Source organism: Sinohyriopsis cumingii, chromosome 11 (assembly GCF_028554795.1).
Source record: "Sinohyriopsis cumingii isolate HCF-2022 chromosome 11, ASM2855479v2, whole genome shotgun sequence".
In the NCBI taxonomy this organism is placed as follows: domain Eukaryota; kingdom Metazoa; phylum Mollusca; class Bivalvia; order Unionida; family Unionidae; genus Sinohyriopsis; species Sinohyriopsis cumingii.
The window spans coordinates 33,761,071-33,776,631 of record NC_142971.1 but is presented as its reverse complement, the minus strand read 5'-3'; the positions used below and the strand labels follow the sequence as shown (position 1 = coordinate 33,776,631).

Below are 15,561 nucleotides of genomic sequence, written 5' to 3'. Positions count from 1 at the left end.
CTTTGTTAAAAGACAGTCTCATTATAAGGCAGTAAACTCTGACTCCCACAGACAGCAATATAAATCTGAGGCCTCTATACTTAAAGTTGGGAATTTTTGTCACAAAATGAGTATTTGGAGGAATTTTTGCACACAGGCTTATGGCTTGCATCATCCTAAACATTGTCACTCACTCAAACTTTTTGTTGTAAATTTCATATGTCCGTATGCAGTAGATAAAAAATTAATAATTTTTTTTAAAAATCAGCAATTAATATAAACCGTAAGCCCAATTTATGCATATATTGCATTCCTGAGAAACCTTGCATATGTAGAATTTCAGAAAAATGAGGGGTTGCATTTCTAAGACCGCACATTATAAACACCAAATGTACCAAAATAAAACTTTTTTCAACCAATACTTAATTATATTTTTTAAAAAATGTAATCATTTTTATTCAGATACAGTACAAGAAATGAACACAGCAAATATAAAATGGACGACAAACAATCTTCAATCCATCCATCAATGGGTAGCCCAATCTTCATCTTGGTCAAACAGAAAAAAATGGCAATTCCTGCTTGGGAACCCATGCTGCACATTTGCACATACATATATGTGAATTACATGCATCTTGGTTTATTTTTCTTTTCTTGGGTGTTAATATTAATTCATATAAACATGAGACTCCAGTAAGACAAATACAATTTTTCCGTTTTTGGTATTTGTTTTCTACTGAAGTTGATTTTTAAATAGTAGTGGTAGCAGAAGTCTCATACTGTTGTTGTGTGTTTGGTATTAAAAAACATTTCATTTTAGACCAAGTCCTTAATATGAACAAATTTATCTATTTATTCATCTCTCATACTATAAATTAAAGTTGAATTATAATCATTTTGTGTGTTAGTTACAGGTGTTATTGGAATAAAGGTGCCCTATGATCATACAGCACCATTAGTTACACAGAAAATTAATGTTCTGTATTTTAAACAGTTAAAGCATAGGAATCTCTGCAACACATTTACCAAGCAGACACAAGTCAACAAACAAAAATAATGAATACTTTTTAAAATCAATAAAATAATATTCCATTTTTCACTAAATAAAAACATGAAATAGAATGTCATAAGAAACATAATTTGGTTCAACATAAGATAAGTCGTTTAGTGCTTCATGCTATCCCAAGCATAAGTTGGCAGATAAATCAAAGGCCATGTGATGAACATAGGCAATTTAAGACACAGTGTGTATTGACCATTACTAATACATATATATATATATATATATATATATATATATATATATATATATATATATATATATATATATATATATATATATATATATATATATTGTCCACTATCCAAAAATGATCTCATTAGCTTCCTTTTCTAATCTTTCTGACCAGTCAGAGCCTTCCTTCACAAAATTCTTGATCTCTTGTCTGCTTTTCGACATACTGGAGAATCCTAATACTTATAGGGTCCATGTCATAGGGTGAAGGAGGTAAAATGATCAGAGTATACCATTTCACCCAAACTAGCCCAAAAGGCAAAGTTCACTTTGGTGCTAATTTTATGATATAATTACCAGAAATTACACTGCAAACTATGGAATTCCCACCAAATATTCATACTGGAGCCTTGAAAACAAGCGAATAATTGCATACATGTTTCCTGATCTGGGGCAAATTACAACCTACTGAGTGCATCCATGTCCATTACTGATAAAAGTAATCATTTTATCCAATAAGTCATCAGACGAGAATGGAACTTCAGCTATGGAAAATGTTGCTGATTTTCTACTGTAACCTATTTTCAAGGTTGCCATTTTATGTTATAAAAAATGTGGCAAAGCAAAACAGAAAACACTTCAATAATTGCATAAAAAAATTAACAATATATCATCATCATCTGGATGATTTGAACTGAAAATATGCAAAAATATTATAGTCTGAAGTGGCTATTTTTCACTTCCTACACATTCTCCCAATTTTCACCAATTTTGCCTATTCTGGCTGGAGAGATAGTTTCATCCGGATATTACAGTCAATTTGGACCCTGACTTGTCATGATTAAATGAAGTTAGGAAGCTTTTGAATTATAAGATAACTTCAGAAAAGTGAAAAGGTAAATTTCTGGTTACGATCGTAACACACACAACAGATATAAATGGAATGAGCACTAGTTCCAGCAAGCAAGATTCACTATCTTTTGAATGGGATATTTCAAAGTAAAAAATCTCATGCCACCAACAAAATATGGGGCTGCCTGGTGTCTCTAATTAATACAGCAGAATAATCACTGATGGGAGTGGTGTGTCATGTACTTCATAATAAAGTCGGCTCACTATAAGGCAGTATACTCTATGACTCCCATGGAGATTAGTCTAATGAGGGAGTACTGTGTCATGTACTTCGTTAACTGGCAGTCTCACTATAAGGTGGTATATTGTATGGCTCCCATGGACAGCATTATAATGAGGGAGTACTGTGTCAAATACTGCATTATAAAGCAGTCTCACTATAAAGCAGTATAATCTATGGTTCCCATGGACAGCATTATAATGAGAGAGTACTGCAATTAACATCTTGCACGCTGTACATGTCTCCAATAAACCATTATGCAACCATTATGCAAAGTGACAACAATGCATCATCCTACCAAGACAATAGCATATATTGATCAGAATGTCTTTAAAAGAAACTTTTTGTTGGTACGACAAAATGCAAACTGACCTTGACAAAATTAAGACGCAGGGCACCTGTTTTATAAACATATAATCATTCCTAGGTGCATGGCAATAGGTAAGAAATACTGGAATTACAGCCCTAACATAATGGTTATGCAATTTAGTGGCAATATGTAAAAACAGATATTGGAAGTAAAGCCCTGATAATTTTTATGCATTCTGGTGGCAGCTGGTATAAAAATATTGAAATTACAGCCCTAAAATAATGGTTATGCAATTTAGTGGTATTCAGTAAAATTGAAATTACAGCCCTGAAATAATTTGTATGCAGTTCAGTGGCAATAGGTAAAAAAATACTGAAATTACAGCCCTGACATATTTCTTATATAATTTTGCGGTAACAGGTAAAATGATATTGGAAATACAGACCTTACATAATTGTTATGCAATCTGGTGGCAATAAGTAAAAAAGATATTAAAATTACAGCACTGACAGCATTTTCATGCAATTCTGAATAAATCCTAGACAGTGGATCAAAGTAACCAAGCATTGGAGTAGGACATATATTCATACTAAGATTAATCCACAGTACAAGTTTAATGGCAGTACTAACTGAATCGGTACACTAGTATACAAGACACATGTACCAGTCTGGACTAGAAAGTAAAGGGACTGGCACATAGACAAAGTTAATGCTATCCTATATATTCCTGGAAGCTGTGCTATTGATAAAAACTACACATACAAGACCTATCTTACATCTATGTTGAAAGCTGGAAAATGAGAAATAAAAGTGATACTAAATAAAGATACTGATACCAGGGTTTATCAGGTGACTGAAAGTTTGGAACAGAGTCAATTTTCATCAGCCAACCAATAAGATTAATAATTCAATTCTGTAAATTTCACAGCTGTGTAAATTAGCTATGTTATTTGTTTATACAGTAAATATCTCATGCTAATATGGAATCAATATCCACCTGTACCCTGACTTCCTATAAACTTAATGAACAACCTGACAATAGCTATCCCTTTTTGTGCTACAACACTGTTGAACAAAAGTTTTACTTTACATTACAGTGTCAACTTTCCTCTGCCTACCAACAAGATGAATAATTAAACATGGCAATTTAAATACAAGTTATTTGGAAAAATGTTATTTGTATGGCCAGCCTGTTGCCCATTCCCATCTTAGTCAAAACAACCAAATACAAGATGTTATTTGTATGGCCAGCCTGTTGCCCATTCCCATCTTAGTCAAAACAACCAAATAAATAATAAACAAAAGAATTTTGGAGTTTTACCTGATGTTAGATCAGCAGAGAAAAGAATTAGAGTCAGCCGTTCACAAAGGATATTACATTCTGTTCAGTTTTAACTGACTGAGAGTGACAGTGCAACACAAAGACCACTGAAAAAAATTACATCTTTCTGTCATATGTTTGAGTGTTGTTGTTGTTGTAGGATTTAATGCCATTTTTCAGCACAAGATAGGCTATATGTGGCAACCAGTAGCAAGAACCCAGGAAAACCCTGGAAAGAACCACCAACCCACGAGAAGCTACTGGCGGGCTTTCTCACATACCTACACTGGCCGAGCCCAAGACTCGAACCTACACACAGGTGAGACAACAGTGATCCATAACGGTGAGCACTTTAGACTACACAGCCACTCAGGGCCCTGCTTTGAGTGTGTACAGCCTGAAATGATAATCCATTCAGTTTATGGGGTCAAAAATGTCTTCTCCCTTTGTTTTAATAAATGTATTTGTTGACATACTTGTTCTGTACAAGATAAGCATTGCCACCACCCACCAATCATGGCAAGTCCCTTGTATAGCATTTAATTATGTTATTTTTCCAAGTGAGATTTCATTTGAAATAAGGATACATTTTAGTATACACACCATGCACTTAATTTCAATTATTACATAATAGACATATGATTACAATGAACAACAATCAAGGGTGAGAGTGTGTCCAGAACCATATCCACATTGTTGGTCACAAAAAGGTCGCTCTGTATTCCTTGTCTTTTCTCAAGGCAATCATTTTTCTCCTCCAACAAATTTATTTCTTTATCCCATATTTATTTCACATTAATTAATATAAATTCTTCCTTAAAGATTTTTCTTAATCATTTACCTCTGTCCTCAGAACAGAAAAGTCAAATGGTTAAAGTCACACACAAAAATATGTGCAGTTCTGGCTACATTGAAACAAATTAGGGTAGGTAGGTTGGTTCAAACTTCTCTTTTTGGTCTGGATGGATTTAAATGAAGACAAAAATCATTCAAAAATCCTGAATTTATTTTATCTGATGTTAGTTGAAATTAATACAGCCTTTGCCATATCTGCACTCATGATAGTCAGACTGACACTAATTTTACTGGAGCCCTGGGTGGACAAGTGGTCTCTGGTACTTGCCTTTACAGATCACTGACATCTCACCCCTGTCTGTGTGGGTTTTTGTATCAGGCTCAGTCAATTTGGGCATGTGAGAAAACTTGCCAGTGGCTTAATGTAGGTCACTGGTTCCTCCCCATGGTTCTTCTAGGTTTTTCCTCCACCAAATATACTGGATGCCATGTAGAGTTTATCATGTGCTGACACATTACTAAACAACAACTAATTTTACTGCCAAATGTAATTTTTCATACACATACCTGTATCCATATCCATACCATCAGATGAGGTTAATTGCACAGGTTATGTGTTAGACTGGTATCTGATCTATACATGTCAATAGCTAACACTATTGTTATAGGCCAGAATTGGCACATGTAAAAATGGCCATGATGATGTGGGAACCAGCAGTGTCTCACAATTAAAAATGAGTTATACCATGAATTAAACCGCATATGCTGCTTTTAACAAAAAAATGTTGCAATAAATAAGTGCTCATATAATTTTCTAGTTTTCTAATTAACACATTTGAATTTTTTGGTCACCATATGGCTACTAGCTGATGGCTTTCACTTGCAGACGCCAATTTGTAGTTACAAATGTGGCCATTTAGCTCCTAAATTAGAGCACTGAATCAGATGACTAAAGTCTAGCCTTGATCTTCAAGTCCTATTGGCTGAAATCAGGCCAGGGGCATAAAATCTCTACTTACCTGAACCACCTCCAGACTATCATCCTGTTCTTCCCAAATGAAAATGACAGACTGGCCCTCACTGACACTGATCTCTGGTGTGGAGAAACCAAGCTTGGACACTGTGACAACATGCTGCTCAGAGTTCTCTGGAAATAATAAATTACTAACAATCAATATTTCAATTCTGCAAATTCCACATTAAGGGACTTGCCTTGTAAATTTCAATATTTCTACTAATTTGCCAATGAGATTGCAAAAATATAATGTTCATTGCCATTTACACCACTAGAATAAAATCTTTGTTTATCAGCAATTTCTCCAGGAGTTCCACAAAGAGGGTGAAATGCCCTTCAAGCATTCTCATGAAGGGTAGGTATGTGGGATTTTCAGTTTTTATCTGGGAAAAGTACCTATGAACAGACACCCTTATAGATATGTTGGAACAAACAGGTGTGTGATAAAAATATTTAATGAATAATAATAATCTAAGAGTTTTTAATCTTCATTATCAGCACAGTGGCAACAAATGCGTTATGTAACTATGCATGTACTGCGTTTAATGGCAAATCAGCAAAAATGTGACTATATGGTGCCAACTAAAAGTCAAATTTTAAACAACTATAAAAATGAAGAATTGCTTTAAAACGCCCAGGAAAATTAGCCCTTCCAAAAATGTGAAAATTTAGTACAGCAAGATAAAATATAAAGAATAAAGATTCAACAATTCTGTCCATGATATACCAAACAAAAGATACAGCTAATGCATGTAAAATCCTGAAAGCATCTGTTTCTTATATTATGACAATACCACTATCATATGCATCTTAACTGCATGCATGTAGCATCAGGGACATTACCACTAATACTGAAAACTGCATGCATGTAGCATCAGGGACATTACCACTGAATACTGAAAACTGCATGCATGTAGCATCAGGGACATTACCACTAATACTGAAAACTGCATGCATGTAACATCAGGGACATTACCACTGAATACTGAAAACTGCATGCATGTAGCATCAGGGACATTACCACTAATACTGAAAACTGCATGCATGTAGCATCAGGGACATTACCACTAATACTGAAAACTGCATGCATGTAGCATCAGGGACATTACCACTGAATACTGAAAACTGTATGCATATAGCATCAGGGACATTACCACTAATACTGAAAACTGCATGCATGTAGCATCAGGGACATTACCACTGAATACTGAAAACTGCATGCATGTAGCATCAGGGACATTACCACTAATACTGAAAACTGCATGCATGTAACATCAGGGACATTACCACTAATACTGAAAACTGCATGCATGTAGCATCAGGGACATTACCACTGAATACTGAAAACTGCATGCATGTAGCATCAGGGACATTACCAATGAATACTGAAAACTGCATGCATGTAGCATCAGGGACATTACCACTAATACTGAAAACTGCATGCATGTAGCATCAGGGACATTACCACTAATACTGAAAACTGTATGCATATAGCATCAGGGACATTACCACTAATACTGAAAACTGCATGCATGTAGCATCAGGGACATTACCACTGAATACTGAAAACTGCATGCATGTAGCATCAGGGACATTACCACTAATACTGAAAACTGCATGCATGTAACATCAGGGACATTACCACTAATACTGAAAACTGCATGCATGTAGCATCAGGGACATTACCACTGAATACTGAAAACTGCATGCATGTAGCATCAGGGACATTACCACTGAATACTGAAAACTGCATGCAGGTAGCATCAGGGACATTACCACTAATACTGAAAACTGCATGCATGTAGCATCAGGGACATTACCACTGAATACTGAAAACTGCATGCAGGTAGCATCAGGGACATTACCACTAATACTGAAAACTGCATGCATGTAGCATCAGGGACATTACCACTGAATACTGAAAACTGCATGCATGTACCATCAGGGCCATTACCACTAATACTGAAAACTGCATGCATGTAGCATCAGGGACATTACCACTGAATACTGAAAACTGCATGCATGTAGCATCAGGGACATTACCACTAATACTGAAAACTGCATGCATGTAGCATCAGGGACATTACCACTAATACTGAAAACAGTATGTCCACCACCATAAAACCTTTTTCAAATGCAGTTGGTAAAATGCTTGTATTAACTGAATAATCAATGAAAGCAAATTATTACTCAGTTACAAAATGTCACTTAGAAGGTGTTTGATAAGTCAAGCACTTACATGATCATATTGTTATTTGTTACTGTTAATTAATATTACAGGTTTCATTATGCTTGTGGCTAGGTGACTGCAATTTGTGCATGCTTACTTATTTTCAAAGGGGGAGGGGAGCATGCAATCACACATCATTAAGAAAACACTGCTTCATTATTGGATTTTCAGGAAAAATTACTACACCACTCTCTCAATGGTTACAAAATATGATAATATGAAAGATATTTTTGTATGAAATACTAAATTTGAAAAAATAATTTGAAAAAAACAAACAAATTTTGAAATCTTTAGTAACCCAATGTGCTACTGAATTTAAGGTAGCCCAAACCCAACAATATGTTAGCCTCTGGTTTCTGGGTACAAAAATGTGGTAGTACTCTGATAAATTTGCATTTTCTCATTTTCCTTTAAGTCAAACTTTGATTTTAAAAAAGTCACTCGATATTTGTTTAATTAGCAAATATTTCAAAATGAAAATTTTTCATTTTGAAATTTTTTGCTGGAGTAGAAAATGTACCATTAGTGAGTAGCCACAGCTCCCTGACCTCTGGAATTAGTCTGGTGGTAAAAGGTCAATTAGTCTGGTGGTACAAACATATTTTCCTTCCTTCAGTGATTGACTCCTTCCTTCCTTAATTCAATTCATTCATTTATTCATTCAACAAGAGACTTCTTTTTTGTCAATGTAGATTTTTACTTAGCTTGAAAAAGTACAAAACTTTAAGTATTTAATCTCAAAAACTTGATCACTGAAAATCTTCTAGAGTGCAAATGATAATACGCACAAAAGGATATGCTGGCATGCACGCAGACTGTTAAGTACCAGTAAAGTGAATGGTCAACAGACAGAAGGATGTACTGGCATGCACACAGATTGCTAACTACACCACTCCAACTTGTGATCCCACTTATAACGCGGTGTCCAGCATGGCTCCCAATTTTTTTTCAAAGAAAATATATTTTAAATATCTTTAAAATATGCTGAATGTGAAATAATTATGATCAGAATTGATAAATTAAACCTTGATATATCGCTCGTTTTATCATCAAAAATGGTGATTAAAGCCCATACAGATAGAATCAATATTGTGACATTTGCAAGTTCCAAATAAGATATCATATATTACATAAGTGTTTTTATGATAAATAGTTGTCAGTACACTGTAAATAAACAGTTTGGTGAAATATCGATCAATGAAAACCTCATAATGGTGAAGCGAGGGCCAAGGTTTGCAATGAACTAAAAATTGCAGAGTCAACACTTCAAGGTTGGCTTTATTGTTGTAGGGTTTAACACCATTTTTCAGCACAAGATAGGCTATACATGGCAGCCAGTTTTAATGGTGGAGGAAGAGCCCGGAAAAAACCCGGAAGGAACCACTGACCCACGAGAAGCTACCGGCAAGCTTTCTCACATATCCACATTGACCGAGCCCGAGACTCGAACCCACGCATACAGAGGTGAGATGGCAGTGATCCATGACGGAAAGCGCTTTAGACCACTCGGCCACTCGGGGCCCCTAGGTTGGCTTTATGATATGCAGAAACTTCAGGATTACTTATATGATGTTGATTCAGATGACGGGATCAAACGAAAATGAGCAAAGACTGCACAAGATACCAAATTAGATGACACTGTACACTTGGCAAAAATTATGGACAATAAATATCATTTTAGGGCAAACCAGGGATGGCTGTGGATATTCCAGCGCCTACATGGAATTAAACAAAATTTGTTGTCGGGAGAGATATGCTCAGCAAATCAGGAAGCTGCATGTAATTATCCAAACCAGCTAAGGGAGATAATCATGTGAACAATAAACAAAAGACCAAATCTTTTAATATTGCCATACGGTGGCTGGAGACCCAAATGTTGACTATGTAGAGATCATACAGTTGAGAAATCTGTGGGATTTTGCTCGACAGCAGAGAAATCAAGGAGTAACACACAAAAAATTCACTGATATTTGTCAAAATGTGAAGTTATATTTGTCAAGTATGTCACAAACAGCAAGTATTATCATGTTCAAATTTGCGTCATTTTAAATTTGTAGACCCATTAAATTCATGTTGGTATTGATTAACCCTTATGATTTTTTTTTCATTTTACTTCTACCACAATCAAATTCATCCATCCATCTATCCATCCATCCATATCCATCCATCCATCCATCCATCGTTCGCTCGACAATGTTACTCAAAAACAGTGTTGATCTTTTGTATAAAAAAAACGTCTAATCTGGATCAAACAATAAAACTAGAATGTATCCAATTCAACACACAAATTAGTGATGTAGTACACAATGTGTGAAGTGGTACACGTTAAGCAAACGGAAACCATGTGGAATAATGTTTTTGATGATCTCCTCAATATACTGTAATTTATCCTGAAATTAATGTTGCTGTATGAGGAAAAAATAAACAAAGTACACCATTATGAAGAGATATTTATTCACAGTTAATTTCAGCTTGATTATAAATTGAGTATTAAACACTATAACCTGCTACCCCCCCCCTTTTGCCATTCCGTTGATCCCTTTATTGGTTTTAGCTATTTGTATAGGTCCCTTGATAACTCGTGCCTCACTTATAGTGTGGTCAATGTTTTTGGACCCCAATGTGTGCAAGTTATTAAGGGACAGGTGTAATGTCAATGGTCATACAGACAGAAGGATGTGCAGGCATTCACACAGATTGCTAAGCAATGTCAATGGTCATACAGAGAGAAGGATGTGCAGGCATTCACACAGATTGCTAAGCAATGTCAATGGTCATACAGACAGAAGGATGTACAGGCATTCAGACAGATTGCTAAGTAATGTCAATGGTCATACAGGCATGCACACAGATTGCTAAGTAAAATGAATGGTCAACAGATAAAAGAATGTGCAGACATGCACAAAGATTGCTGAGCAATGTCAATGGTCATACAGATAGAAGGATGTACAGGCATTCAGACAGACTGCTAAGCAATGTCAATGGTCATACAGACAGAAGGATGTACAGGCACTCACACAGACTGCTAAGCAATGTCAATGGTCATAAAGACAGAAGGATGTACAGGCATTCAGACAGATTGCTAAGCAATGTCAATGGTCATACAGACAGAAGGATGTACAGGCATGCACATAGATTGCTAAGTAATGTCAATGGTCATACAGACAGAAGGATGTACAGGCATTCACACAGATTGCTAAGTAATGTCAATGGTCATACAGACAGAAGGATGTACAGGCATTCTGACAGATTTCTAAGCAATGTCAATGGTCATACAGACAGAAGGATGTACAGGCATTCAGACAGACTGCTAAGCAATGTCAATGGTCATACAGACAGAAGGATGTACAGGCATTCTGACAGATTTCTAAGCAATGTCAATGGTCATACAGACAGAAGGATGTACAGGCATTCAGACAGATTGCTAAGTAATGTCAATGGTCCTACAGGCAGAAGGATGTGCAGGCATTCACACAGATTGCTAAGCAATGTCAATGGTCATACAGGCAGAAGGATGTGCACGCATGCACACAGATTGCTAAGTAATCACTACGTAAGGCTTCTGTAAAGGCAAACTCAACAAAACTCTTGTGCTTACCTGCGATTCTAGACATATTAGCTTTTGACGTGTAGGCCACACTGCTCCTAGATTGTGTCCCTGAGGCTGAGGCTTTTCTATCCACCACTTTACATGGTCGGGGGGAACCTGGATCTCCTACCTGTGAGTTTGCTACATAATTTGAATCAGCTTCGACCTGCTCTCTATCTTTGGATGCTCCTGCACCCATTTCAGATGTCTTCCCACTCTCTGAAATAAAAGAATTAAACTGCATCCGATTTGAAATGAAGTTTATTATTATTACTATTATTATTATTATTATTATGGCCACGATGATTACAGGCTGATTACACTAGATTTCATTATTTCTTGACACATTTATATGCAGAATTCAAACTGCTCACCAGTCTGATACCAATATAATATGTGGTCAGAGCTGACAAAAAAACTGAAGTAGCTGGTCCTCATGGCCAGCTCAAAAATGTTACAAGCTTATTAAAAGCAAATGTAAGGGACTAGTAAATGATCTGGAAAACCAGGAACAAAGTTGCTGGTCCTTAAGGCCAGAGAAAAATATGGGGAAACAGGGAACTTGCTGTTGCCATTGTGAATATCCGGATAAGGCACTTTACTCCAATTGCCTGAGCACAATAGAACCTCTCATTTTCCCAATTTCACATAATCCAATTTGATATAACACACAATACTTAGGTTCAATATAAATGTTATTGTAAATATAAATAATCTTTAGTATTATGGGGGCAAATCCTGTCACAGCGCACTGCACCAGCCAAGCTCTACTGAACTGTTTCTATAGGAATACCTCAGGAAGAGAGACTTGGGGGAGTTTGTAGAGTTGTGAAGAGTGTCCGACACCTGTATGTGGAGCCGCAAGGGGCTGATACAAAGTATATAGGGACATTGATAACTGAAACTCGACAAGTCTGATCCTGAGGATTGCTATGATAACAAACATCAGCCGATACTCCATATATGCACCGTAGGAAGCGGGTATGAAGTATATGGGCATAATACATGTAGTTGAGTACATTTAAGTACTCACACAAATTGGGGGTCCAAAGCAAAGTTGTGAATGCATGAAACTTGGCAATGACCCTGGAATTGTTTCTATAGGAATACCTCAGGATGAGAGACTCGCTGGAGTTTGTAGGGTTGTGAAGAGTGTCCGACACCTGTATGTGCCATGGAGCTGCAGGGAGCTGAAACAATGTATATAGGGACACTGATAACCGAAACTCGATAAGTCTGACCCTAAGGATAGCTATATAATAACAAACATCAACCGATACTCCATACATGCACTGTAGGAAGCAGGTATGAAGTATATGGGCATAATAGTTGAGTACATTTAAGTACTGACACAAATTGGGGGTCAAAAGCAAAGCTGTAAATGCATGAAACTTGGCAAAGGTAAAAACATTAGCCGATTTGATAAAGGGCCCCCAGAACAGAGCTGGAATGGTATGCTATGCAAGAAATGTCCCAAATAAACAACATGGTGGAAGGAGGGGAGGTGGGTGTTTCTTTCTGCAAATAATGTTAAGAATTAAATGCAGCATCTGCATAGAAAGGAATGCATCTCTACAGGTACATCAGTTATATGAATGACGCCTAACTGACAATATCTGATCACATGCTTCAAATTATGCATCTGACTTGTTCAACATGACAACGTATCTAAATTTAGTTACTAGCTTATTAACATATAGTGGCTGCAATGACATTATGTCCTGGGCAGAGAAATATAGTAGACAAAGAGGGACCCAGTAAGGAGCCCGAGAAGGATGTAATGTGTATTACTTAACCTACATTTAACCAATCAAATTATAATTTATAAAATGAATGCATACTGGGCAGGCTCAAATGCATGCTGGGATAAGTGCTTTCAAATGTTTTTGGTATATAAGGTGTCAATTTGTATATACCTTGCATTTCTCAATAGAAATCCAATGGGTTTGTGCATATTGCTGAAAAGTAAGTACATCCTGTTTGCCAAGAGTGTGAGTTTTCAGGTTCTTAGAGTCCTGGTGTTTTTTTTCAACAAATGTTCCATCCTTTTGGAGGACAAAAGCAGGACTGAGCAGGCTGGGCAATGGTGCATACAAGCTAGGTAATGGGAGCCATTAGTTACCTGTTGGAATTATAGCTCTCTGACCAGTCTGATAATATTTTATATTGGATTATATTGGTATCATTCTCTCTCTCTCTCTCTCTCTCTCTCTCTCTCTCTCTCTCTCTCTATATATATATATATATATATATATATATATATATATATATATATATATATATATATGTATATGATGGTCATGTAAAGTTTTGCAAACACAACAGTTTTTCTAATTTATTTGTTTGTTATGTCTGTTTTGTATTTGCCTTTGAAAAAGACTCATTAAGAGTCGAAAGTGCTCAGGATAGTTTTGCACTATTCATAGTCAGCTAATCCCTTGCTGGATCCAGTGCACTTGAAAAGACTGTTATTCACTATATGATTTGTATTATATAAATATATATATATATATATATATATATATATATATATATATATATATATATATATATATATATATATATATATATATATATATATATATATATATATATATATATATATATAATAATGCTTTATTTATAGAGGGTGACTCATTAGTCAAGGACTATTCTCCCTTGAGGCCCTCTTAAAGAGAGTATAACAATGCACATTATATGAAGATATCAATAATTAAATAATTACTGTTTATTTTAACATGTTTAGTATTAAAATACTAAATTTAATTATTATCTATTAGAAACACATACTTGCTCATCATATCTCTTCTTAAATACTCTAATATTTTCAGCAGCTTTTACATGTAGTGGAAACTTGTTCCATAGAACTGTACCAGAGTATTGGAAGCTCTTTTTAAATTGCTCTGTTCTTGGCTTTGGTGCTAGGTTTCCATGTGATACTGATCTCAACTGGTATTGTGTTGAAAAAGGCCTGAATGAGTCCTGAAGATACTCTGGTGCAGTTCCACGTAGACATTTATATAAAATAACTGCCTATGTGATAATCTATCCTGTCATATATTGTGAACCATTTGAGTTCTGTAAATAATGCTTTGAGGGATGATCAATAGATGCATCTAAAATTAAGCGTCCTGCTTATTTTTTAAGTTTATAAATCCTGTCAAGCTCAGGTTTAGCACAGTTTCCCCATACATTAGAAAAATAATCCATTGTTGGAAGAATATATGACTTGTAGTATAGATTTTGAGTTTCCATAGGTAAATATTTCTTGATTCTGCTGAGTAGGGCAATTTTGGATGACAGTGTTTTACAAAGCCTATCAATATGGTCATTCCATAAAAAGTTATTATCTACTGTCACACCTACAAGCTTTTCATGTTTGATATTTTCTAATGGATGATTATTTATTGCAAGAGATAGTTCTGGGTTCCCTGTAACTTGTAAGCTTTTATATATATATATATATACAGTGAGACCCTGCTATAGCACACTCCCTTATAACACAAATTCGGATATTACACATCATGGTGTGGCTCCCAAAATTTCATATGCATGTATTTTCTCATACACGAGAAAAAAGTTCTTTCTTAAAAGTATAAAAAAAACGTAGCACATTTATTATCATTTTGAGGAAGTGATCGCATATGAATAATAACAAGACAATCATGGCATGGCTCCTGAAATTGTGTTTGTATTTTTCTTGTACACGAAAAATAGCGTTTCCTTCTTAAAAGTACAAAAAATAACATGTACAAAGTTTATTCAGGGATCATGCATGGCTTCTCCAATGTTGCAAATTGTAATTTTGTTTCCTTATGCAATCTGGCAATTTTTTATTTTTGCCAATGTTGGCTATTTAACTTGTTTTAACTTGTATATGCACCCATTGGTTTGGAGTGGAGAAATTCAGAGGCCACATGAAAGGAAGCCACAAACTTGATATAAAATGCATTGAA

The 15,561-nt window shown here is 35.6% G+C and overlaps 1 protein-coding gene across 1 annotated transcript in view; it reads right to left on the bottom strand.

Annotated features, from left to right (window-relative positions):
- The window catches only part of LOC149787886 (uncharacterized), a 227,682-nt gene that overhangs the window by 179,096 nt on the left and 33,025 nt on the right, over positions 1-15,561 (bottom strand). The window contains exons 3-4 of the mRNA XM_089974127.1: positions 11,615-11,824; positions 5,791-5,918 (exon numbers count right to left, since the gene is read on the bottom strand). Of these exons, the coding sequence (XP_089830253.1) occupies positions 5,791-5,918; positions 11,615-11,824 (338 nt within the window). The remainder of the gene's footprint in view (positions 1-5,790; positions 5,919-11,614; positions 11,825-15,561) is intronic.